Source organism: Canis lupus, chromosome 13 (assembly GCF_003254725.2).
Source record: "Canis lupus dingo isolate Sandy chromosome 13, ASM325472v2, whole genome shotgun sequence".
Lineage (NCBI taxonomy): Eukaryota > Metazoa > Chordata > Mammalia > Carnivora > Canidae > Canis > Canis lupus.
Window position 1 is genome coordinate 895534 of NC_064255.1, and position 25760 is coordinate 921293.

The 25760-nt window shown below is 35.9% G+C and overlaps 1 protein-coding gene across 8 annotated transcripts in view; it reads right to left on the reverse strand.

Moving 5' to 3' along the window:
* STK3 (serine/threonine kinase 3) overlaps positions 1 to 25760 on the reverse strand; it is a 375334-nt gene that overhangs the window by 112310 nt on the left and 237264 nt on the right. For all 8 annotated transcript variants that reach the window (XM_049093097.1, XM_035714551.2, XM_035714552.2 and 5 more), the window contains 2 exons: positions 11043 to 11180; positions 5078 to 5203 (listed from right to left, as the gene is read on the reverse strand). In XM_049093097.1, the coding sequence (XP_048949054.1) occupies positions 5078 to 5203; positions 11043 to 11180 (264 nt within the window). The remainder of the gene's footprint in view (positions 1 to 5077; positions 5204 to 11042; positions 11181 to 25760) is intronic.

Sequence of the window (25760 nt, forward strand, 5' to 3'; positions counted from 1 at the left end):
AATTGTGAATATAAATTTTACTTCAGATTTGATCAGTGACAGCATCCTGTTGGCCCTTTGAGTAGCAAACTAGCAGCAGCACCAACTACTACCAAAGGAACCAAAAGCTAAACAAACCAAACAATAACGAAAACAAAAAAACCTGGTCAAAATGTTATAATTAATAGCAATATTGCTGGTACAAGTAGCAGCATTAATGAATATGAAAGCTAAACTTTATTGAGCATACTATGTATAATATACTGTTCTAAGTGCTAAAATATATTTTTAAAAATTATATTCCCACAGGACTCTATGAGATGTAGTCTATCACTAATTTTCTTTTTACAAATAGTGAAAGTGAAGTGGACAGGTTAGCAACTTGCCCAGACACAGAGTTATATGTGAACACAATCAGGACTCAACTCCAAGCAGTTTGTCCTGCTCTTAGATCAAGTCTACCCACCTCATTTAACCAACTAGGTACATTACAGGCTTCTAGACTGAATGAAGTTGATTTTTCTTTTTCTTTTCTTTTTTTTTTGAAGCTGATTCTTTTATCTATTCTCTACCTAGGTCAAAAAGGTCTTAGCAGGTAGACCGATTTGAAGTTCCCTTATGAAACAGGGGCAGGGAGAAAGTGGAAGGTTCTGAAAAATGCTCATATGGAGGCTATACCATCATCTGTAGGGGAGTGAATTTTTCAAAGCACCCTTGCATTTCTCCCCATATCCATGCTGAGAATTACTGCTTCCGTGGATTATTTAAAGGCGATGCACCACCCCAAGACCTTAAGGACCATAGCCTGAGAAGCTTAGAGTTCAAACCATAATGAAATCACCAGAAAGTCCCCATTTCTTTTCCAAAAACAGAACCTCTAAGACATAGTCTCAGGTCAATTAATAGGCAGAATCTTTTTCATTGAGTCATTACTAAATTAATATGAAATTTAAAAAACCTTCCTTTAGGTGGAAGTGAAAATAAAGGGCCTGATACATGCAAATAATATAGACGTGCATATATATATATATATATATATATACACACACACACATATATATATACATACATACATATACACACACACACATATAACATCAAGAAGTATCCTACTTTTTACTCAACATTTCACTTAATATACTCTTCTAAATCTGTTCAACTCCTTGTATTTTACTTAACTCCATGATCTACATGGGAAATGCCTAAACTCCAGTGACAAGGCAACTCTTGTAAACTATCAACCTTTTAATCTTCTTAAAAGATAACTGCTTGTCAAGGTGCATTTGGTGCCTTATCTCATAAATTCAACTTATTAACACCATCTATTCTGCTTTTAAGTAATCATCCAATATACCACATGTGGAATGTTTCCCTTGTTCTTTTACTTAAAAACAATAAGCACTAACTCTTTTACTGTATAGATATTTAAACATTTATTCAACTGCCTGTATAATATTTCAATAAAACACACCAGCTAACTTAAGACTAGTTTTTTTTTGTTTTTTTTGTTTTTTTTTAAGACTAGCCTTTAAAAAATCATTGGTTAATTAGAGTTTAAGGACTACCTGGGAAGACTGAAGAAAGGATATTCTCATTATCTTGTAGCTAAAAATTTAGGACATGGTTATCTATAGTAGCCAGGGAGTAAAAAAAATGTACCTAATAAACTGGGTAGTCTACCTAGGGAGATTTCCAGGCAGAGTGTTTAAGGTGATGCCTGGTTTCTTCCTGCTGCTTACAACAAAATGCAAAAGGAGAGAAATAATCTTAAGAAAGAATTAAAAAAAGAATCAAGACTTGCTGGTTTTGTAAGTTCCTAGCCTCTAAGACAGCAAGCAATGCTACAATTATGAAGAAGCTTCCAAGCAAACGTCAAATCCAAAACACATTCAAAAAACATCATTTAAAAATCAAGCTGCAGGGGTGACTGTAAAATCCTTTGCTAAGACCTCAGAAAGAGTCAAGATAGGTAATAGGGCTTTTAAGAAGCTTAAAAGCATTGCCCCATAGCAGTCTTAGCAGGAACCCAAGGTAAAGAAACAATTATTTCAACAAAATGTGTAAGTGTCGCCTGCTCTAATGGAATGAACCACAATAAGATTCATAGGACAGCCACAAAGCTTTTTGGCAGAACCACGAGCACAGTCTCAGTAGGACTCACAGTTCCATTCCATTGGTCTATATGTCTATCCTTATGTCAGTAACACATTTGATTATGACAGTCTTATGTTAAGTTTTGAAATTGGGAGGTAAGAGCTCTAACTTTGCTACTCTTTTTCAATCTTGTTTTAGCTACTTAGAGTCCCCTTGGTCCATCTGAATTTGAGGATTGGCTTTTCCATTTTGCAAAAAAGACCACTGATATTTTGATAGGGATTGGATTAATCTATGAATCACTTTGGCGAAATTGTTATCGTAACATTATTAAGTCTTCCAATCCATTTATACAGGACGTCCTTCCATAGATTTAGGTACTCTTTAATTTCTTTCAGCAATGTTTTGTACTTTTCACTGTACAAGTCTTTAACCTTCTTAGCTTAAATTATTCTGATGAAAACATAACTGATTTTTGTATATGATCTTATACCCTGTAACTGTGCTGAACTTGTTTATTAGCTCTAGTAAATTCAGATGTTTTTGATAAACACCATCCCGGAGGCTGCTCTAGCTCAAGGGGGGCAAAACAAGGGCAAGTCTCTGCGCTGGCTCCTCAGGGAACCACCAGGCAGGTCAAAATGCAAAGCCACAATTTTTTGGGAACAAGGTTCTTACTGCTTTCCCCTATCACCTCTCCTTGTTGCTGTTTCCACAGCTGCTGCTAAGCTAGAAAATGGGGGATGGCAGGCATGTAAAACTGTGGAGGCAGAGATTCTTGGAGCTCCCTACTCTACCATTTTCCATGACCAGTAACTTATTTTAACAAACAGAATGTGGGGGATCCCTGGGTGGCTCAGCGGTTTGGCGCCTGCCTTTGGCCCAGGGCGCGATCCTGGAGTCCCAGGATGGAGTCCCACGTCGGGCTCCCGGCATGGAGCCTGCTTCTTCCTCCTCCTCCTCCTCCTCCTCTCTCTCTCTCTCTCTCTCTCTCTGTGTCTATCATCAATCAATAAATCAAGCAATCTTTAAACAAACAAACAATGTGGCAGAAGTGACAGTGTGTAAGTCTTGAGACTGTCATAAAAAGCATTAAGATTTCCTCTTGGATCACTTACTCTGAGAGAAGCCAGTTACCATGTTGTGAAGACTCTCACGGCCCTAGAGAGAGTCCTACATGGCAAGGAACAGAAGCAGCCCACCAACAGCCATACGAATAAGCTAGGTTAGAACTCCAGTCCTTGTCAAGCTTTCAGATGACCACAGCTCTCACCAACACTTAGACTGCAACCTCATAAGAAACCCTGAAAATCATCCAACTAAGCCACTTTTGAAATAAGTGATCTGCAGATATCATGAAATAATGGATGTGTATTGCTTTAAGCTACTAAGTTTTGGATGGTGATATTTAAAGCTGAGACTCAAAAAGGTAAGAACCAAGTGACTCCAGTTCTTGGGACGAAGTGTTTCAAGCAGAGAGAGGAAAGGTGTTTGGCACATTAAAAATAAAAAACTTGAAAGAAGATCAATCAGTGGAGAAGAGGAAAATAGTGAAGAAACAGATCATAGAAATGGCAGAAAGTCACCAAAGTGACTATAGCAAGGTCTTAAACCTAGTAAAAACTGGTAAGTTCTGGAGTAATCAATGGTTCTTTAGCCATCAAAAATGGAAACTGGCCTATAATTTAAGCAAGGAAGACAGAACAAAGCAAAACAATCATCTGCCCACTGACAGCTAAGTGAAGGCAGGTCTACCAGACTAGCACTCATATGAAGCTTGCATGAGGTGAAAGCAAGGCAGATGGGTGCCACCACAGAAGAGCAAGAACTAGACATTTTTGTGAATATAAACTTACCAGAAATTATATAACTCTGATTATATAACTCTGATAAGCCAATGTTGTTTATTTCTAAAGTACCAGTAAACATTTGATTGCAAAGTAAGCATAAAGTATTGATGAATGAACATGGGAGCTTACAAGTAAAAACCTACTTTTACTCTTGGTTCTTCATTAGCTTCATCAACTTTGGTAAATCTTTTCTCTCCTAACCTAATTTTACTCATCTGCCATATGGGATAACAACACATAATATGTGACCAATCTTACTTTTTCTAAAGATAAAATGAAATAATATATGATAGAAGTGCTTTAAAAACTACCCAAAAAATCTAGAAAAAAATTAACATTTATAAATATCAACTAGAGAGAAATCAATTAACCATATCTATCAATCAATACGCAGGAACCTAGGGTGGGATTTATAAAGCCTTTTGAAACCAAGAACCAAGGTCTTTACCTCATTCCATATCACTTATTTCACTTTGTAGAATATACAAACCCAAAGTTACAGATAAAACCACCTTTATAAAAATGTTATTTAAAATTCTGAATGAAGTCGTTAGTAAAAATCTTACATCTAGAAAATAATTTTAAAATATCTTTCTCAGCAGGCAGTCCATAGTCACTGCCAAATGAATAACTGGTGTAGTTACATGTCTAAAAAAAATATGATCATAAATCAGCTCTGCAAAGACGTACACTTGTCCTGGGCTACCTTATAACACAAAGTTTAATAATTGATGAAAAGGGCATAAAAGAATTTCAAAAGAAATCCCAATTGGATACCAGTCTCTGAAATTTGAAACAAATATAAATTAGCAAAATAATTATTTTTAATAACTATAAGATTAGAACTATAACTTTAGTAAACTATAAGATTAAAACAAACTTCAATGGGAAAATAAAGATATTATCAATGACATTTTCAATCAGTAGAAAAATAAAATGATATTTTTGTTTTCAGATTTTATAACTATCTGAATTTCAAGAGGTATTCATCTCTGGATCTTCCAGAAAGAAAATTTATAATTTAAAACAAGGAAAACATCATTATTGAAGAACAGAAGCATTGGACATCATAAAATGTGATACATAATTACGTTATTTTGTTATTAAAAGTGACTCAGAAGAAAAAAATGGATTTTTTGAAGGTATTTACTAACCGAATTTTCTTCCTCCTCTTCCAATTCTCGCTGCTGCTCTTCATGTCTTTTAGCTTTGATCTCCATAGCTTCTGTGATCAGGTCTCTTAAAATTGATACAGGCTTTGCATTCTTGATAAAAGGATGCTGGAAAAGTAAAAGTCGATGGTATAAATTCAAAAGATTTCTCTGAATTATGCCTAAAATATGTTAAAACAATATATAAGTGCTTCATAGGTTTCAATGATTATTTCAACCAGAATTAAATGTAAACATTAAGAAAAGAGAATATTTCAGCTACTTTAGAAATAAAGAATTTGTTTTTAGGTTTACTTGTCTTTAGAAAACCATTAAAGCACACATAAAAAGTGCAATCCTTTTAATAAAACTACATTACCTTTAAAAATGTAATTGTCCAAAGGAACTATACATTAGGTAGTGAAAAAGATAAAATTTTTTTAAAGACTGGTGATTTTCAGTTACCACAGGGGAGGTGGGTGATGAGGATTATGGAGTGCACTTGGTGTGATGAGCACCAGGTGTTGTATGGAAGTACTAAATCATTATATTGTATACCTGAAACGAATATTACACTGTATGTTACTAACTGGAATTTAAATAAAAGCTTTAAAAAATTAAAAATTAATTAAAAACATAAACAAGATTGGTGATTATATTACATATAAAAATAAAATTATTCTAGTAATATGTACAAATTTAATTAATCTTAAACTGACAGTGATCAAAAGGAGGGCAACTACTTTGTTACTTCTTTTACATATTTTTTTTACTTTAGTATATTTTCAATAATATAATAATCTCCAATGGAGAAATAACAGCAATAAAAGAAAAATACCTTTCAGAAAATATTGTCTCATTTCTATACTATGTTTACAACTTTTAACTTCTTTTTTTTTTTTTTTAAGATTTTATTTATTTATTCATGATAGTCACACAGAGAGAGACAGAGAGGCAGAGACACAGGCAGAGGGAGAAGCAGGCTCCATGCACCGGGAGCCCGACGTGGGATTCGATCCCGGGTCTCCAGGATCGTGCCCTGGGCCAAAGGCAGGCGCCAAACCGCTGCGCCACCCAGGGATCCCTTAACTTCTTTTTTTATATCATCCTGATCTAGCTAAAATATCTGAGTTTGCTACAATTCTTATAAACAGAAGGGAAACCACCAGAATAGACCAGGGTTTTCAAAGACTTTTTTTTTTTTTAAAAAGCAGGAAAGAGAGAGAGAGAGAAAGAATATCTTAAGCAGACTCCACACCCAGCACAGAGACTGATGTGGAGCTCAATCTCACCACCCTGAATTCATGACCCGAGTCTAAATCAAGAGTCAGGCGCTCAACCAACTGAGCCACCCAGCACCTCTTTTATTGAAGGGGTGGGGTAGTGTGAGAGAAAGTAGAGGGACAGGTTACAAGTACAATTTGAGGGATCCCTGGGTGGCGCAGCGGTTTGGCGCCTGCCTTTGGCCCAGGGCGCGATCCTGGAGACCCGGGATCGAATCCCACGTCGGGCTCCCGGTGCATGGAGCCTGCTTCTCCCTCTGCCTGTGTCTCTGCCTCTCTCTCTCTCTCTCTCTCTGTGGCTATCATAAGTAAATAAAAATTTAAAAAAAAAAAAAAAAAAAAAAACAAGTACAATTTGAGATAGATAACCTTTCGAGGCAGCCATACAGTTTCAAAATGTAATTTTCACAATTATATGTCAATATATAGTTATTTTAATAAAGATGAACAGAATATAAAAATATTTCCTTCAGGAAAGAAGAGAAGTTCAGACATTCTCAGATGAAGGAAAACTAAGAGAATGTTACTGTAGATCTATCTTTAAAAAGTGGTTTCCAGGAAGTCCTCTAAACAGAAAGGAAGTTTAATAAAAGAAGGGACTGTGAAAAGCTAAGAGAAAGAACAATGGAAAGAGCAAAAATGGGGTAAACACAATAGAATCCTCTTATTCTTTTGAGTTTTCTCAACTGCTTAAAGGTTAAAGCAAATACTATAACACAGTTTGATATAGATCTCAATGTATGAAGAGAAAGTATTCTGACTACTGTAAATGGGAGGGACAACAAGGTAAATAAAGTTTCTACTCCTTAGCTGAACTGGTGAAATGAAGAATAAGGCACATGTCACAGGAGTGCAAAGAGTAACCAGGATGCCATCTATAACAGCCAAGCCCAGGGGTCAATTCAAGTAATGGCAGCTCTCAGTCAACCTCACATTCTCACAGAAGGACATCCTGGAGCAGGAGCCCACTTCAGGGTCTGGGTTTCCCATGAGCAACTCTAGCGCTGGTAGGCTGAACTTGAAACCTGTCCTTTCATTTCTTTGGGGTTTTAATTTCCTCATCTTTTGAAAACTACTATGAGTTAACTAATAATTTCAAAGGATCCTTTCAGTCCATGATTCTTTTAAATTTATACAATTATTATGTTGTACCATGAGAATAAACCACTATAACAATTCACCATGAATTTTTAAAAATTTTCTTTTTCAGGATCTAGAAATCAACATGGTATCATCTGTACAGGTAGGCTATAGACATGTCCACTAAAATTTGGTGATAAGGCTGTCCTCTGAGAGCCATAACATGTAAGACATGTGCAAAACCCCTTTAAGAGACAGAATGGCTTCTAGGCATCTAGCAAAGTAAGACTCAAATGCGTCTAATGAGACTCAATCATTCTATCTAGTACACATGTATTAAGCACTGGATACCAATAGGTGATATGAACTTATCAAAACACCAAGGAATGACAACTAGCCTAATAAACAAGGATGAGAGGAAGGCTTCCTGGAGGAGTAGCTAATCTGAATTCGAAACAATTAGATAAGAGTAGGAAGGAGCCTGTTGGTGAACGGGGTTTTAAACTAGGTAGGGGATGGGGAAAACAGTGTGAGAAAAGGTACAGAGGATTGAAAAAGCATGGTCTGTATAAGAAATTACAAGTCCATTATTTCAGAATCTATAGAGAAAAAAAAGGAGGTAGCTAGGGGTCAGTTAAGAAGCTAGACCAGCGGCATGGCTGGGTGGCAGTCAGTTAAGCACCCAACTCTTGGTTTTAACTCAGGTTGTGATCTCAGGGTTGTGAGATTGAGTCCCCAAGAGGAAGGCTCTGCACTCAGCACAGTCTGCTGGATATTCTCTCTCCCTCTCTGTCTGCCCCTCCTCATGTGCTCTCTCTCAAATAAATAAATAAATCTTAAAAAAAAAAAAAAGACAAGAAAGAGTACATTATAATAGAGGGCCTTGAATGGTCAATAGCACAACAGAAAAAAAATCAAGAAAGCAAATATTAGTTCATAAGCACTATATTATTAAATCAGTTGCACAATTTGCTCTTGTCATAAAAAAAAAAGATGTTTGAGCTAAACCAACTAGAAGGTAACAGAACTAGAGAGTAACAGAAGTTGTTAATGTAGCCCATACAAGTCAACTTCCTGGACAGAAAACAGAGTAGAGAAAGAGTGGAGATGGGGGCAAATGGAATAAACCCACAACAGTCATGTTCACTGTGTGATATTTAGTGAGTCATTTAACTTTTCTGGGCTTCAAGACCTTCATCCACAAAATTAAGGAATTGTACTAGAATATTTCTTTTTATTAAAGATTCATTTACTTGGAAGTGGGGGGAGAGAGAGAGAAAAAGAAAGGGGGTATGGGGAAGGGCAGAAGGAGAGGGAAAGAATCTCCAGCAGACTCCCTGCTGAGCACAGAGTTCAATCTCATGACCCATGAGATCATAACCTGAGCTGAAATCAAGTCAGAGGTTCAACCTACTGAGTCTCCCAGGTGCCCCTAGAATATTTCTTTTTTTTTTTTTAAGAATATTTCTTAAATGCTTTTTTATCCTAAGGACTCAAAGGATAAAAAACAAAAACCCAGAATTTCTTAAGATTAGAAAAGATTATAGAAAAAAAGACTACAAAGAAACACTAGTTACATTATCTAAAATTCAGTTAACAGTTATATTTGGATTTATTTTCATCACCATTTTTTGTGCCCTATCTGTCCCACTTCTTCTGTTTTATTCCCCCCTCTCCTTTCTTACCGTCCTCGGGGTTAAATAATTTAGATACTCAATATGATAACAATACCGAATGGCTCTTGATTTACATGCTCAAAACTCCTTTGAAATGCTCAAAATATTTCAAAATAAATATTTCAATTAATTTTTGAAAGGCAGTATTTGCATCTAACACAGAACTCAAAAGGCTCAAAAAGAGAATTCAGCAAAATGTATGTCTCCATGCCACTCCTTCTTCTCAGCTTTATAGTTGCTTTCTCTGAGGTCAGTTTCTTGATTATTTTTCCAGAGCTGCTCCACTGCAAGCACTGGCGCATGCATACACACACATGCACGGTTTATAGATGAAAAACATTATAATGAAATATATAATTATATAATTATTATTGTATATTAATACAACATATTAGTGATATATATGATTGTGTGAGTATTATAACCAATACTATAAACTACAACGATACATATATATACACACGTGCAGGTGCGTGTACTCTGTCAGCCACTCCTCCCAGGGGACTGCTTCCAACTTGTGGACAGATATTTATGTTGTTTCTGATCTTTTGTGGTTACAATGTACTATGAATACTTTTACACATCAGTTATGTCACACATGGTTAAATTTTTCTGTAGAACAAATTTCTAGGAGTGTAATTGCTGGGTCAAAAAAGAATGAACTTCCAGATATCAAGTTTTATTAATGTGAGACCCACTTATTAGTTTAGACCTCTAAGCCAATTGGGAAAATAAAGATACAAACACTTTTTAAAAATGTTACAGGACGGGATCCCTGGGTGGCGCAGTGGTTTAGCGCCTGCCTTTGGCCCAGGGCGTGATCCTGGAGACCCGGGATCGAAATCCCACGTCGGGCTCCTGGTGCATGGAACCTGCTTCTCCCTCTGCCCATGTCTCTGCCTCTCTCTCTCTCTCTCTCTCTCTCTCTGTGTGTGTGACTATCATAAATAAATTAAAAAATTTAAAAAAAAATGTTACAGGACACCTGGGTGGCTTAGGGGCTGAGCGTCTGCCTTTGGCTCAGGTCATGATCCTGGGGTCCTAGGATCGAGTCCCACATCAGGCTCCCCACAGGGAGTCTGCTTCTCCCTCTGCCTGTGTCTCTGCCTCTCTCTGTGTGTCTCTCATGAATAAATAAATAAAATCTAAAAAAAAAAAAAAAGAAAAAAGGGACACCTAGGTGGCTCAGTGGTTGAGCATCTGCCTTTGGCTCAGGTCATGATCCTGGGGTCCTGGGATGGAGTCCTGTAGCAGGCTTCCTGCGGGACTATGCCTGTGCCTCTGCTTCTCTCTGTGTGTCTCTCATGAATAAATAAATAAAATCTTTTAAAAAATAAATAAATAAAAGTGTTAAATTATTTCTAATTGCATTAAATGTCAAGGTAGATTAAAAAAAAAAGCCTCCTGATACTCTGGATATAAAATATACTCATACCAGGGGTACTGAAAAGTATTTAGATAATCTTATAACCAGTATGTATATACAGTATGAAATCTTTTCAAGGGGCTCAAGGATCTTGTATTTATATACCATATGGTAGATCAAAAAGTCAAAGACGAAATACCGAGGCAAGGAGTAACACATCAGGGGAAAAAAAAAACACGAAAAATACTAACAGTGGAGAAAATAACTCACTTCTGAAATGAGAACCCTTTGGAAGTTTTGTTTTACTTTGGAGAAGAGTTGACAACAAAGAAACAGAAAAAAGGGGAAAGGCAGAAGACTCAATTTGGAAAACAGAAAAGAAAAAAATGAGACAAAGAGAACATGTAGGAGAAGAATGATGTGTATGTCTTTGATAATCCATATTTCCTTAGAGGTTTACATCTTGAGAAATCAGTTAATAAAACCCTCAGCAATTCTGGTTAATGTGAGACAGTTACAGAGTATAAAGAAAATATTTTTCCCTTAGATGCATAAATACTGACCTGTAAAAGTTGTGTTGCAGTAGCTCTCTGCTCAGGATTCTTCACTAGGCACTTTTTAACAAAATCAGTGAAATCATCAGACCAAAGTTCTGGCTTCCTGAATGTTGGTGGTGGGTTTGTGGGAATCATAAAAATAGCCTAGCAAAAATGAAATAGCCAAAAGACACAGTAAGAATCACGACAGAACACCAAATAAACAAATCTATCTTTCTATCAGACTCTAAACCTGAAAAACAAATTTAAGCTGTTCTAGGATTTCCAGTAAGATTGCAATTCAGGAAGCAAGTCCATCTGCTACTAATGTAATCATTTCCCATTAAATTTCCTCTATTTGAATTGTAGCTCATTGAGCACATCATTCTTTATTTTATCTATTATTTTTAATCAGTCTCCAAACAAGACTGCAATTCTAACCCTTTTACCAAACTAAGGACATTCTCTAATTAAACAGATGTATTCCCTAATATTGCTATTGCGTGCCAGATTTACTTCCCATTTCAGTTTTATATAAGTACTGCTGCTCAAAATGGACAGCAGCAGTCCAATCTGCTTCTGCAATCCAGATTATTTAAATATAAATAAAAGTACTACTGTGATTTGAAATAATACTAATAGAGCTAAGACTTTTATTTCCTTTTCTAAATACATAAGTCAGGGGGATCCCTGGGTGGCGCAGCAGTTTAGCGCCTGCCTTTGGCCCAGGGCACGATCCTGGAGACCCGGGATCGAGTCCCACGTCGGGCTCCCGGTGCATGGAGCCTGCTTCTCCCTCTGCCTATGTCTCTGCCTCTCTCTCTCTCTCTGTGTGTGTGACTATCATAAATAAATAAAAATTTAAAAAATAATAAATAAATAAATAAATAAATACATACATACATACATACATAAGTCAGGATTCCAAACGCAAAGTTTTGAAGGTAATATAACACTTAAATTTATTGCTAATGATTTAATTTAGTATTAGTATCTTAGTACTAATTAAATACATTCAGATAGTTCAAAATTCAAAAGTTTTAAAAAGTCTTCCTGGCATCCCTGTCCTCCTAGCTATCTAGTCATCCTTTTTCAACCAAAAGAGTCAATCCCTAATGTTCTTAGGAAATCACTATATGTAATGAATTAACTGATCCTGTTGGTATCTACAATAGTTCCTGATAAAATATTATCACTAAAACATCATTTTCTTTGAAAAGATATAAAAAATAAAAACACAATAAAGTTAAAACAAATGTGTCAGCACTACTACTACAATCAACTGTGACAATAAAGTTGAAAGTCATCCAATGAAATAAATATAAATGAGGTAAAGATCATTAAGTAGAGAAAATATAGTCTTTTCAACACATGGTAAGGAGAAGACGGAAAATACATATGCAATAAAAATGAATTTGGATTCTTATGTTGTATCATATACAAAAAAATTAAATGAAAATGGATCAATGACCCTAACAGTAAAAGCTAAAACTATAAAACTTACAAGAAAACATAAGAGGAAAGCTTCAAGACATTGGATTTCGCAATAATTTCTTGGATGTGACACCCCAAATCCAGGCAACAAAAGAAAAAATAGGTAATTGGGCTTCATCAAAATTCAGAACTTAGGGCAGCCCGGGTGGCTCAGCAGTTTAGCCCCACCTTCAGCCCAGGGCATTATCCTGGAGACCTGGGATCAAGTACCATGTCAGGCTCCCTGCATGGAGCCTGCTTCTCCTTCTGCCTGTGTGTCTCTGCCTCTCTCTTGGTCTCTCATGAATAAATTAATAAAATCTTTTAAAAAAATTCAAAACTTATGCATCAAAGGACTCTATCAACAAAGTGAAAAGGGAGTGAAACAGTGAAAATGGGAGAAAATATTTGCAAATCATAATATCCAGGATATATAACTCAACAACAACAAAAAAACCCCAAAGAACCCAACTTAAAAGATGGGCAAAGAACTCAAAAAGATATTTCTTCAAAGAACATACAAATGGCCAATAAGTACAGGAAAAGGTACCAAACATCACCAATCACTAGAGAAATGCAAATCAAAACCACAATGAGATACCTCTCATATCCATTAGCATGGCTATTATTTTTTTAAAAACAAAATAACAAGTGGTGGCAAGGATGTGGAGCAACTGGAATCCTCATGCTTTGTTGGTGGGAATGCAAAATGGTGGAGTTGCTTGAAAAACAGTATGGTAATTCCTTAAAAAATCAAACACAGAATTATCATATGATCTCCTAATTCCACTTTTGGGTACGTACCCAAAAGAAGTAAAGGCAGGGAATAGAACAGATATTTGTTTTTTTTTTGTTTTTTTTTTTTTAATTTTTATTTATTTATGATAGTCACAGAGAGAGAGAGAGAAAGGCAGAGACACAGGCAGAGGGAGAAGCAGGCTCCATGCACCGGGAGCCCGACGTGGGATTCGATCCCGGGTCTCCAGGATCGCGCCCTGGGCCAAAGGCAGGCGCTAAACCACTGCGCCACCCAGGGATCCCTAGAACAGATATTTGTATACCCAAGTTCAGAGCAGCACTATTCACAGTGGACAAAAAATGCAAGCAACCCAAGCGTTCATCAACAGATGAATGGATACACAAAATAGTGGTTATACTGTAAATACACATGCAATAGAGTATTGTTTAACCTTAAAAGAAAATTTTGACACATGCTACGATACCCATAGACCCTGAAAATATTATGCTGAGTCATGAAAGGACAACATTATATGATTTCTCTAATATGAGGTTCCTACAGTAGTCAAATTCATGGAGACAGAGAATGGAATGGTGGTTGCCAAGAGTTGTGGGAAGGGGGGAATGAAGACCTAGTGTTTAACAGGCAGAGAGTTTCAACTGGGAAAAATGAAAAAATTCTAGAGGTGGATGATAGTGATTGCCGTTCAGCAAACGTGAATGTACTTGGTTTCACAGCACTGTACATTTAAAATGGTTAATTTTATGTTATGTGTATTTTACTACAATAAAAAAAATATGGATGAAGGATAACAAAGTAGTAATCAAGGTCAGAAGTATCTGTTAAGTGCCTGCCACACAGAAAGCATGGTGTTGAGCATTAAATGGAGCTCAAAGCAGCAGCAGGAAATATTGCCACTACCCTGAACGAACTTCTAGCCTAGCCTGATAATGAAAGCACAAACAATAAAAGAATTAAATAACAGTATAATAATAAGAGAAATGATACAAGGCACACAAAAGAAAGGTCATTCTCCTAATAAGGAAAAGCAAGAGAATGGAATGGAATGTTCCTCCATTAGGAGGAACAGCGAACAAGCGAACAAATGACTGCCTGGTAAGGGACTAGGAAATGAGAATATTAGAAGGGGAAAGGAGGATATGAAGTTTAGTCAGCAAGAAAGTACACACCTAAAAAGTTTTTTCTGGAGTGTATGTGTATTTGTTTTTGAACTGAGTTGTTTATAACCCAAGAAGTAGATTAAACAAAAACAAAACCCTAGAAACACTCTAACTATGGAATAGAAAAGGCAGTTAGGGGCTAGTAGAGATGCTCCAAGATAAGTAAGGATGAGTTCAAACTAGTTCCTTCATTTCTACAGGAATGAAATGGAAGAAATAAAGTAGGAGATACTATAAAGGAAGAACCAAGAATATATCCTAACAGCATTGTTTGGGAGGGGTGGAAAAAAAGGAGAATGAACAATTACGCTAGAATTCAAGAAATAAAAAAATCAGTACTTTAATTGCAAGGCACTCAGGTATTTTAACAATTCACCGTATCACTCTTTTGAAAGCCCTTACAGAAAGGAGGGAAACTGAGTGGGTAAAAAAATAGAAAGGAAGACAAACCACGAAAGACTCCTAACTCTGGGAAACAAATGGCTACGGAAGGGGAAGAGGGTGGGGGGACGGGGTAACTGGTGACAGGTACTGAGGAGGGCACTTGATGGGATAAGCACTGGGTGTTATACTATATGTTGGCAAATTGATTTAAATAAAATATATATAAAAAAATAAAGCCCTTATAATATGGTGCAATCACTGGCTTCTCACTTGGAAAGTTCCAGAGGACTTTCCACGGACAAAGCAGTGAAGATTCAATATCCAAGTCTGCTGATACTAGGATAAGAGTTAATTTCTTTATTAGTATACTTATCTTCTTTCAAAGTGGGAAAATCCTTTAATAGAAGAGATTATTCTTATACATCTTAACCTCATATTACACGTATTTACATCTAAGTCCTCTTCAACAGCCCGTTTTATGATACACGCACCTATCAAATGACATTTATCAAGTACTTTCTGCATGTTCAAAACTATATTCTAATAAAGTAACAAACTTATACACCATAGGCCAAATAACACCAGTGGACATATTTTGTTCAGGCAATATCAAGTTCACATTTCAACAAGGTAAGAATCTGCTGGAATGAGGCTAGTTTTACCCAGGATGTTTTCCCTTTTACATGGGCCTCGTTTAGTCTGGCTCAATTACCTACTTTACCTGATGGCTCCTTCAAGTACCTAACTTTCTGAGCCCTGCTATTACAGATTGTAAAATAAGACACATCTCTCAAAGCCACAGTCAGCTTGTGGAGGAGAAAACTAACACATAAAACAAATAGCAAACAGTGAAGGGCTAGTAAATAAAATTCTTCTGTAAATAACCTAATTAATCTCAGCTCCATAGTTGGAACCTAGTCTGGCTTTAAGGATGGGCAAAATGGGGTTAACATCAGCTGCTGGAAAAGGCACACAAAACTACCTACTACTTCAATTTTTCTTTTTTTTTTTTCAATTTTTCTTTTTAAAATATTCTTTCATACTTTTACAGTGAAAGAAGCATTTTAAAAAAATTTTTTATTTATTTATTCATGAGAGACACAGAGACAGAGAGAGAGGCAGTGACACAGGCAAAGGGAGGAGCAGGCTCCATGCAGGGAGCCCAACGTGGGACTCAATCCCAAGTCTCCAGGATCACGCCCTGGGCTGAAGGCGGCACGCTAAACCACTGAGCCACCAGGGCTGCCCCTACTACTTCAAATTAAAGAACAAAAATAAATTTGAACTCTCATCTCTGCAAAACCGGTTCAAAGCACCCACGTAAGCCCCTATACAGACTGACCTCAAACTGCAGGTAAATGATACTAGATTGTCTTGATAAATGTTGTTCATCTGCACTTGTTACAGATTGATGGCTAACAATTCAATGATTTATGTTCCTGTAGCTAATGCTGCCCTTTGAACTTTGAGCCAATGAATTGCAGTCTTATCTTCAGATAATCTTAACATATAAGGCTCACCTCAGCAGTAGCTATTAGAAACTCGAGGATAAAAAACTTAACTCTCTTATTTACCCAGTACTATCATAAAGATCCTAAAATGTTCACCTTCTATTCTCAAACAAGCAATTAACTGCATACAGTTCAAACAAATAAGTCTTATTATATGATCTACCAAATGTAGAGATGCTAAAAGTCTCCAGGAAAACCACTTTTATTTCCACTTCCATTTCTTTAGGTTAGATAATCAATAACAAATGGGCAGACTTTCTCACAGACTTAATTTTGTTCAACTAATTTAACCTAATCATGAATCATAAAAGATCCTCTTAAGAATCTCTAGGTTTTGTATGAGCTAATTAGGTAATAGGCCCCTGCTGTAGAAAGTTTTGGCAATCAGTGGCTAGCCTTAGACTAACAATTCACTCCCTTCCTTGCCACCAACCAAATCGCATGGACACACATTACAGCCATATAATTTATCTTATCTCTAACACCATTTTGATTGAAGAATGTTAGTACAATAAATGATATGATTATCCTTGTGTTTGTTTCTACACAATGTGTTGCTTAACTACATATTGAATCTCTGATTAAGTTTTAGAACTTCCCTGATCACAAGTAGTCTAAAGAAGCCAAGAAATAGAAGTGCCTTAAAAGAACTAATTGTCTCCATGCTTGGAATTTCATGCCTTAGGACTCCAGGAGTACCCAGATGTGGAAAGAGCTGGAGCTGAGCAACTACAATGCCTGCACTTTATCATTTCAGTGGAGTGAGTCAACACATAAGCCTGAAGTGAAGGTAGATGGATTTGTGAATGTACAGAAGCAATGGACATGCTGGAATAACAAAGGATTCAAGAACCTCAGGTATAGGAACAAAAAGATTATCTTCACAACAAATAAATGAGATAAAGAATGAGAAAGCACTTTTATAAAACTTCAAAGAACCAAACAAATGTAGCTGTTCCTGATAGCAAACATAATACATAGACAGCAAGCTACTAAGTCAAATAAAAATAGATAGCTTCTAAAACGGATATATAGCAATAATAATTTTTAAAAAACTACACAAATAAGATGGCAAACAGTACAACAGAATGAAGCCAACAGGGAAGCCCGGGTGGCTCAGCGGTTTAGTGCCGCCTTCAGCCCAGGGCTGGATCCTGAAGACCCGGGATCAAGTCCCACGTCAGGCTCCCTGCATGGAGCCTGCTTCTCCCTCTGCCTGTGTCTCTACCTCTCTCTCTCTCTCTCTCTCTCTCTCTCTCTGTTTCTCATGAATAAATAAATAAAATCTTGAAAAAAAAAAAATGAAGCCAACACTGAACCCAAGTCAGAAAATAGGCTTGAGCTCTTAATCATCCTCTGACTGACTCTGACTGTGCACCTTCAGTTTCTTCAGATAAGTGAGGACACTGGACTAGTATTTTTTAAGGTTCCTTTTTGGGTCTAGAAGACTCTGGCACACTAGCTGCCTAGCAATTGAGGAGTTAAATACTCACTAGACAAACACTGTTAGGAAAGGAGATGGAAGTGGGGTCTCAGAACAGGGAGGGAGAACAACAGGCCTACTAGACATTAATACAAAAATACAAATCTACATTTTTATTATCACTCCTTCAAATGCAACTTTGAAATAGAGAATACTAAAAACCAGAGTGAACCTTGCTCTTAGGGTGCAGCTTCTACAGTAAGCACAGTTAAAGTATCGTGAACATGACCTCACAATTCACTCCAACACCAGTTGCAGGAACTGCAATAATCATTAATCTGTCCAATAAAGGCCAATTTGCCTGCCTATGAACCAAATTAAGGGAAGAGATGTGGCTGGTGTCCTGGCAGTACAGAGTTAGTAAGAGAACCAGCCCTAGAGGTCTAAGCCAGCTTAGATAGAGCTGGGTACAATAACAATACCTGACCTATTTTACTTCTCTGTGCCTATTTTCACATAGGAGGAATGAAAATAATAGTACCTACCACACAGAGCTATTCTGAAATTTAAATCAGTTAACCCAAGAACAACAAGTACAATGGCATCTGTTACCCTGTAAATGCACAATACTGTCAGCTATTTTATTAACCCCAATTTACCACTGAGACCAACAAGGGTAAACTAGCTTACTCAAGGTCACACAGCCAGTGTGTGTGCCCAAAACTGGAACTCAGGTCTACCCGTTCCTTAGCTACTTCACACTACCTCTATATTTCCATTAAACTTCTGCCACAGATAAGCCTATTATAAGATAAAGCATCTATAATTTGAATACTGAGTCTCCAGAGAAGAAAATGGAAAGCTATTTGTATAAAGACAGTTCTGGTTCACTTTCTGTAATGGTGGAAAATCGCAAACAGAAAATACTGACTATTAAGAAATGGCTAGTCTACTATATTATCAATAAAGTAGAGTAACATATTGCCATTAAAATGACAAATATGTGAATTACAAAATTACAATCAAGCGTTTTATTTTATAAAAGGGTGAAAAATGAGAACCTAAAACAGCACTCTGTATTGTATGATTATCTTCACACAAACATGACATGTAGCAATAAAGAGTGAAAGAGGATACAGAATCTCAAAAATTCAAAATATCAATTCATAACAACTGTCTACAAGACTGCATAAGATTCTTTTTTACATTTTTTTATTCTAAAGGCCACTATATATTCAACTTTTAAAACTCCACTCACAACTGATTCAAGTCTTCATTTAGAACCATTGCTCAAGTTACAGCCTACTGCAGTCTGCCTCTACAACCACCTCACGCAGCATAGTTTAAACTCCAACACCTTTCATGGCTTCCATCTTTCAAGACTGAAATGTAATGTCCCTTTAATACAATGCAAAAGTATTAAAAATATATATAGCTACAGAAGAATAAGAAGCAAACAAAAGCCAAACTTAAGGAACTTTATCACCCTACTCTCTCCCCAGTCTCCCAAATTAGAATTCCTGTGTGTGACCAGTTCAACTTTTGAGCACATAAAATGTATCCATACCTCCATTACAAGAATTTCTTTAAAAAATACTTTCTTCAAGAAGCTTAGAATCTAAATGGGATAGGAAAATGCACACCAGATCATTTCAATAAATAGTGTAAGTGTTAAAATAGATGTGAACACTGGGCATTATAAGATGACTTAGCCCAAACTGATGTTTAAAAATAAAAAAATGAGACTGAAACTGAGTCCTAAGGAATGAGTGAACTAATGAGTCATAGAAAAGAGAACAGCATGTTCAAGATGTGAAGTCTGAAACACCAGGGGTTCTATGAGGGAATGTGACTGGTTTCAGGCATGGGGAAGGGAAATTACAAGATGAGCCTGAAGCATCTTATTGGCCCTTAAAGACTTAAAGAAAGGAACCAAAGACCAACAGAGTCATGTCAAAATAAGTTCTCTGAACTTATGGAGGACTTAGCTCCACCCATAAAAGATTTTGATTTACTTGATTTGAAGTAAGGAACAGGCACAGTATCTTTTATCTCCCAAGTAATTCTAATGTTCTAGAAAATAAAATATAAGGCAAGTATTATAACTCCATATACCCCAATTTTAGTACCTCCCATATTTTAATTTGCACTCTGGTTAGTTATACACTCTAAATGCCCTGGATAACATAACTTAAAGGCAAAGGCACAGTGCCTCAAGTTTTGTACTCCCACAGTCACTTCTGCAAAGTAAAACCTAAATTTATATTGAAAGTGTTGATATAAAGACTTATAGTTAAATATGGTTATTTGAACATACTGATTTACCTCAACTCCATTCCAAAAATCCTACCAAAGGTCAGTAAGAATTTAAAAAAAAAAAAAAAAAAAAAAAAAAAGGACAACAGCAGCTCTACCCCTAAATGGCTATGTGGCTTTGACTCAAGTCTTAAGTCTTCATTATAAAAGAGGTAAGAGGGATCCCTGGGTGGCGCAGCGGTTTAGCGCCTGCCTTTGGCCCGGGGCGCGATCCTGGAGACCCGGGATCGAATCCCACATCGGGCTCCCGGTGCATGGAGCCTGCTTCTCCCTCTGCCTATGTCTCTGCCTCTCTCTCTCTCTCTGTGTGACTATCATAAATAAATAAAAATTAAAAAAAAAAAAGTTTAAAAAAAAAGAGGTAAGAATAGTGTAGTGTCATTTGTTATTTTTTAAACCCATCCAACTTAACTTATATAAGTATATACATCCAACTTATAAACTTATATAGTTATTATTATATAACAGCTTACCTGAGACATAATTCACATATCCTACAAAATATGGACTATATCCAGAATCTGACCACGTCTCAACACCTCTACTTTTACCACTCTGGTCTAAGCCAGCATCATTTTAGCTGGACTACTAAAAAAGTAACCTCACTGTTCACTTTGCTTCCATTCTTGCCCTGCTACAATCCCAACTCAACAAAGAAGAATAAGTCTTTTACATCATATGTCAGACCACATCAATCCTTACTCAATCCTTAGCTTCCTGTCTCACTCAGAGTAAAAGCTAAAGAGCTCACCATGGCTTACTAACACTCTAAATGATCTGGTCCTCTGCTATCTGTCTGACCTCATCTCCCACTTCTTACCCCTCCTGGGCAGTTCCAGCCATATAAACCTCCACCTTGTTTGTTAAACACCAAACATACTACCACATCAATTTCCTCTGACTAGAACACTCTTTCGCTAGAAATCTGCACGTCCCATTAACTAATCTCTTTAGATCTCGACTAAAAGTCACCTTATTAGGCCTTTCTTGACCATCCATATATATTCTGTATCACAACCCTGCCGTTCTGTATCCCTCTTATCTTGCTTTATTGTTCTTGTACAGTGGCACTTGATATATTACAGTGTTTGAGTATAATTTATTGTATCTATCTGCTACAATATAAACACCTAAAAGGCTGGAACTTTGTTTCATTCACTGCTGTATTCCAATACCTAAAATATAAGATGAATTAATAATACATGACAAACTCAGTCTCTCTCAGCTTTACTGAGATTTTTTATTTCAAAAAAAAAAAAAACAAAAAACCGTGGGATTTAGATGTAATGACCCCTAAGGCACCTGTACAGCTTTAAAATCTACAAACCTAGCAAAGAGACAGAACTAGAGAGCTAACGGTAATGCATAAAAATGTAAACCAGCCTTCTACGAAAAGAAGGAAGATTTGACAGTAAATGATTAACTACCAAAAGAGTAACGTATATATGAGAGGTACCTCCAAATAAACATGTGAAAGACTTTATAATAAAACTATATAATTAAGCACAGAGAACAAGACTATCTTGCCAAGATTTGCTATCATTGGCAAAAATCCATATTAAACTCAGCTTCCTCAATTCCAGATACAAACAGAATCACAAATTTGGCAACTCACTGGAGAGAAAGACTGAAGTACAATCTGGGTTCACATTAAAGTTACCTCATTCTTCTCAACTTCAATCTGACCCAGAGGAAAATTTTTAACAGATTGTGTTGGACTAGTGCCATACTATACTCAGTAAGGTTCAAAATTAGCATTTTAGATACTAACCTAAAGGATTTGTATTTTGTTTCCCTAAAACTAAAGTGGGTTAAAAATAAAATATGACGAATTATGAATATAAGATGAGTTATTTAAAGAAACATTTTGTCAAAGGAAAACCAAATTATAACATCAGTCCTTCCCTCTTGTGATTTCATTCATGCAGTGTCTCACCCAGGTCTGAACACATGGTAGCACTCAAGTTGATAAGAGATAATTATAATTCTCTTCTTTCCTCTCAAAGTTTATTCAGATTTAGTGATATACTATATATATATATATATATATATATATATATATATATATCCACCTCAAACTTCCTAGTCATCAAAAAATGCAAATAACAATTATGTACTTCAACTTTTTATACAACCATTTATTTTATACCTATGTCACAAAGCACTGTATTCTAGATAGACACTAAAGTCACAAGATAAAAGCTACCATGCAGCTCTCAATAAATTTATAGTCAAACAAAGTATAATAGAGTCTGATAAATTCTGTGATGTTGGTATACAGAGGGTGCTAAGGAAGCCCAGAGGAAGGGTTTCCAGGTTGGACTGTAGAAGAGAGATTAGAGAAAATACAGGTACAGAGAAGTAACACTGAGTGGAGAGTAACAGTAAAGAACCTAAAGTATCTGTAAGTATTAGGATGGTTAAAGGAAAGTGGACATCACATAAATAAAGAGGTAGGAAGAGCCTCAAGGCTTTGTATAACACCTTAAAGAGTTTGGCTCTTAACCTAGAAACAAACAAAAGAAAATGATTTGAAGTAAAGGAATAATATGATCTGTGTTTCATTTTGGAATGATCAATCTAGCAGTATTATGAAGAACACTTTGGAAAGGGGAGTGAAACCAAACTCTAGGAGACTATTGTAGAAATCCAAAAGAAAAAATATGAGGTCTGAAATAAAAAAGCAAAGATGTAGATGGAAAGAAGGGATATATTCAAGACATATTAAGGAAGTAACACAGGTAAAAATTGGTAAATAACGATAATTCATTACTGAATTAGCTTAGTGGCAGAGAAACTATATATAGTAAGGAAAGGAATTGCAAGAAATTTAGGAGGCAGCCATCAACAGGCCTTGGTGATTGACTAACGGTGGAAGATTGGACAGATGAAGTACATTCTCCAGATTTTCAACCTGGCAACTGGTAGAGGGTAGTGCCATTAGCCAAGATAAAATATATAAAGGTAAAACCAGGATGATGAGAAAACAGTGTAAAGAGATCTGGAGCTATTGGATTTGAAGTGTCTCATGACAGTAGAGAAAAGATTTATCTAAACAGGTAATTTGAAATGAGTCTAGAGCTCAAGACAGATAAAAAGAAAGCCAGGAGATAGAGAGATCCCAGAAATCAAAAGAGGAAACGGATTTAAAGGAGAAGAAAATGGTTACCAATGCTAAATAGAAGTAAAAGTTGGTGAAAATTTTTAGTAGAATGGTAGGAGAAAAACAACCTAAGTCTGTTCAGGGGTAAATGGGAGGGAACTGGGGAAATTGAGGCAGTAAGTCTTTTCACACATGGCTCTGTGTGAGACACAGCGGCAAGTGAAGAATAGTGTAAATCCAAAGGAAATTTGTTTCTTTCTTAAAATGAGAAGAATCTGAGCCTGTAATGTTCCATAACAAAGAAGAGGTAAATGATGGATAGAAGATGGAAGCCAATAATGGAAAGAGCATGGCCTTCCACTTAAACCAGAAAAGAGAGAAATTAAGCCCTTAAAGTTCAGGCACCTAAATTAAAGCTAGTTAAGCAATACTTTTTTTTTTTTTTTAATTTTTTTAATGATAAACATCCTGCATGCTGAGGTTATTTTTAAAAAATTTTTGTTAGGTAAATTTTGACACATTTACATATTATACATGGTAAGAATAACTGTTGTTGGTATTACATTTACTCTATATAGACAATGTGTATGGCAATGTACTAAGTGGCTTTACAAAAATTATTTCTTTTAATCCTCATCAAAACCCAATGAATGATTACTACTCCATTTTGTACATCAAAAAACTGAGGCATAAGGAGGTTAAATACCTTATCCTTGAAAATTCAGCAAATAAAGGACAGGGTTGGAAATTGAACCCAGATACTATAGCTCCAAAGCCAATATTCTTTACCAATAAGTTGTAAAGCCTCTACAAATAAGGAATACTATTGGGTCACTAAATTAGCCTTAAGACAACATATTTTCTATCAGAAAATATTTCTGATTTTAGAATAGAAAAAAAAAACTGGAGTTTACTGATAAAAAAAAATTGCTAAACATTAAACATTAAATTTTAAAAGCCTAGATAAATTATAATATATTATTAAAAATATCTCACCCCTTACTTAACATCACTAAACACAGTCTTCTCATCTGTGTATATATATGTATATATAGAAATATACATATAAATTTTACCATGCATCAGAATTCCTTGGAGGGCCTGTTAAAATGCAGATTGTTAAACCTTGCCCTGAGAATTCCAGATTCAGTAAGTCTAATATGGGGGCCCAAGAATTTGCATTTCTAACAAGTGCTCAGAAGATTTTTTTTTTTTTTTTTTTTTTTTAGTGCTCAGAAGATACTAATGCTATTGGTCTAGGCACCACACTTTGAGAACTATTACCTCATTACAGTAACTCTATATAAGAGTTAAGTGACATGAATATAAAAACCTAGCAGAAGGTAGACAAAAAGTAGTATTTGCAAAACCTATTCTTCAAAAGTTTACCTAATATAATTCTCTCAATGAAGCCATATATGCCTTCTACAATTCCAAAGTACCTCTAAATTAAAAGAGAACAACAGGGATCCCTGGGTGGAGCAGCGGTTTAGCGCCTGCCTTTGGCCCAGGGCGTGATCCTGGAGACCCGGGATAGAGTCCCACGTCGGGCTCCCGGTGCATGGAGCCTGCTTCTCCCTCTGCCTGTGTCTCTGCCTCTCTCTCTCTATGTGACTATCATAAATAAATAAAAATTAAAAAAAAAAAAAAAGAGAACAACAATGATATTATTAATCAACATTTGTGGGGCATCTCCAAGGGTTTTACATGAATCATCTCACTTAATTCTCATAACAACTCAGGATAACAACTATAATTATTCTCATTTTATATACAAAAAAAAAAGAGATATGGAAGAAACAAATTTGCTTTTGGTGATAAAACTGGCATGGAGAAAAGCCAGGACTCTACCATTGCAATTAAACTATACTAACAACTGCTAGACTGTACAGTACTTGGATGTTGTTTAGATAATAGATTTTTGTAAATACCAATCTCAATAATTTCCTTATTTATTTTTACATTATTTAACTAATATTTATTGCCTATTATATGCCAGGCCTCATATTATGCAACAAGGAATATCAGATTTTTTAAAAAATGGAAAACCCAGTGCCTGCTCCCTTGAGACATGCAGTACAGTGGGGAAGACAAATCTGAAACCAAAAATCACATAAATATTTCCATAAATAAGTGTTAAAGACAAAAAGCACAAGTTTCTTGGAGATTAAAATAGGAAGATCTAGCCTATCTATAGCTATTGTACTTTACCTTCAGTGTCCTACTACAAGGGTATAAGTAATGCAGAATATAACTTTCAGAACGCCGAATAACTACATTTTAAAGTGACACTTTTGAAATCAAATTAAGTGATTCAATTATAAGATCAAAGTCACAAAGTTTGCTCCTTTGGCAAATGTAACTGTTGCCTCTCTGAAACAATGTAATCAATATAAAAAACTAATAAAATTGCATCTGAAGGGGCCTTGCAAATAATAGTCATGATAAAGGGAAAATAACATGCCAAATAACATGCCAAGTTCCTGGCAATCCTAGTAGTGTGGAAGAGAACTTCCATTTTGGACAATGCTAACTTTCTTAAGATTAAAGGAATTAGATCCATGACTTAATATACTTCATTTGTAAGGTTAAAAAAGAAAAACAAAAATAAAAAA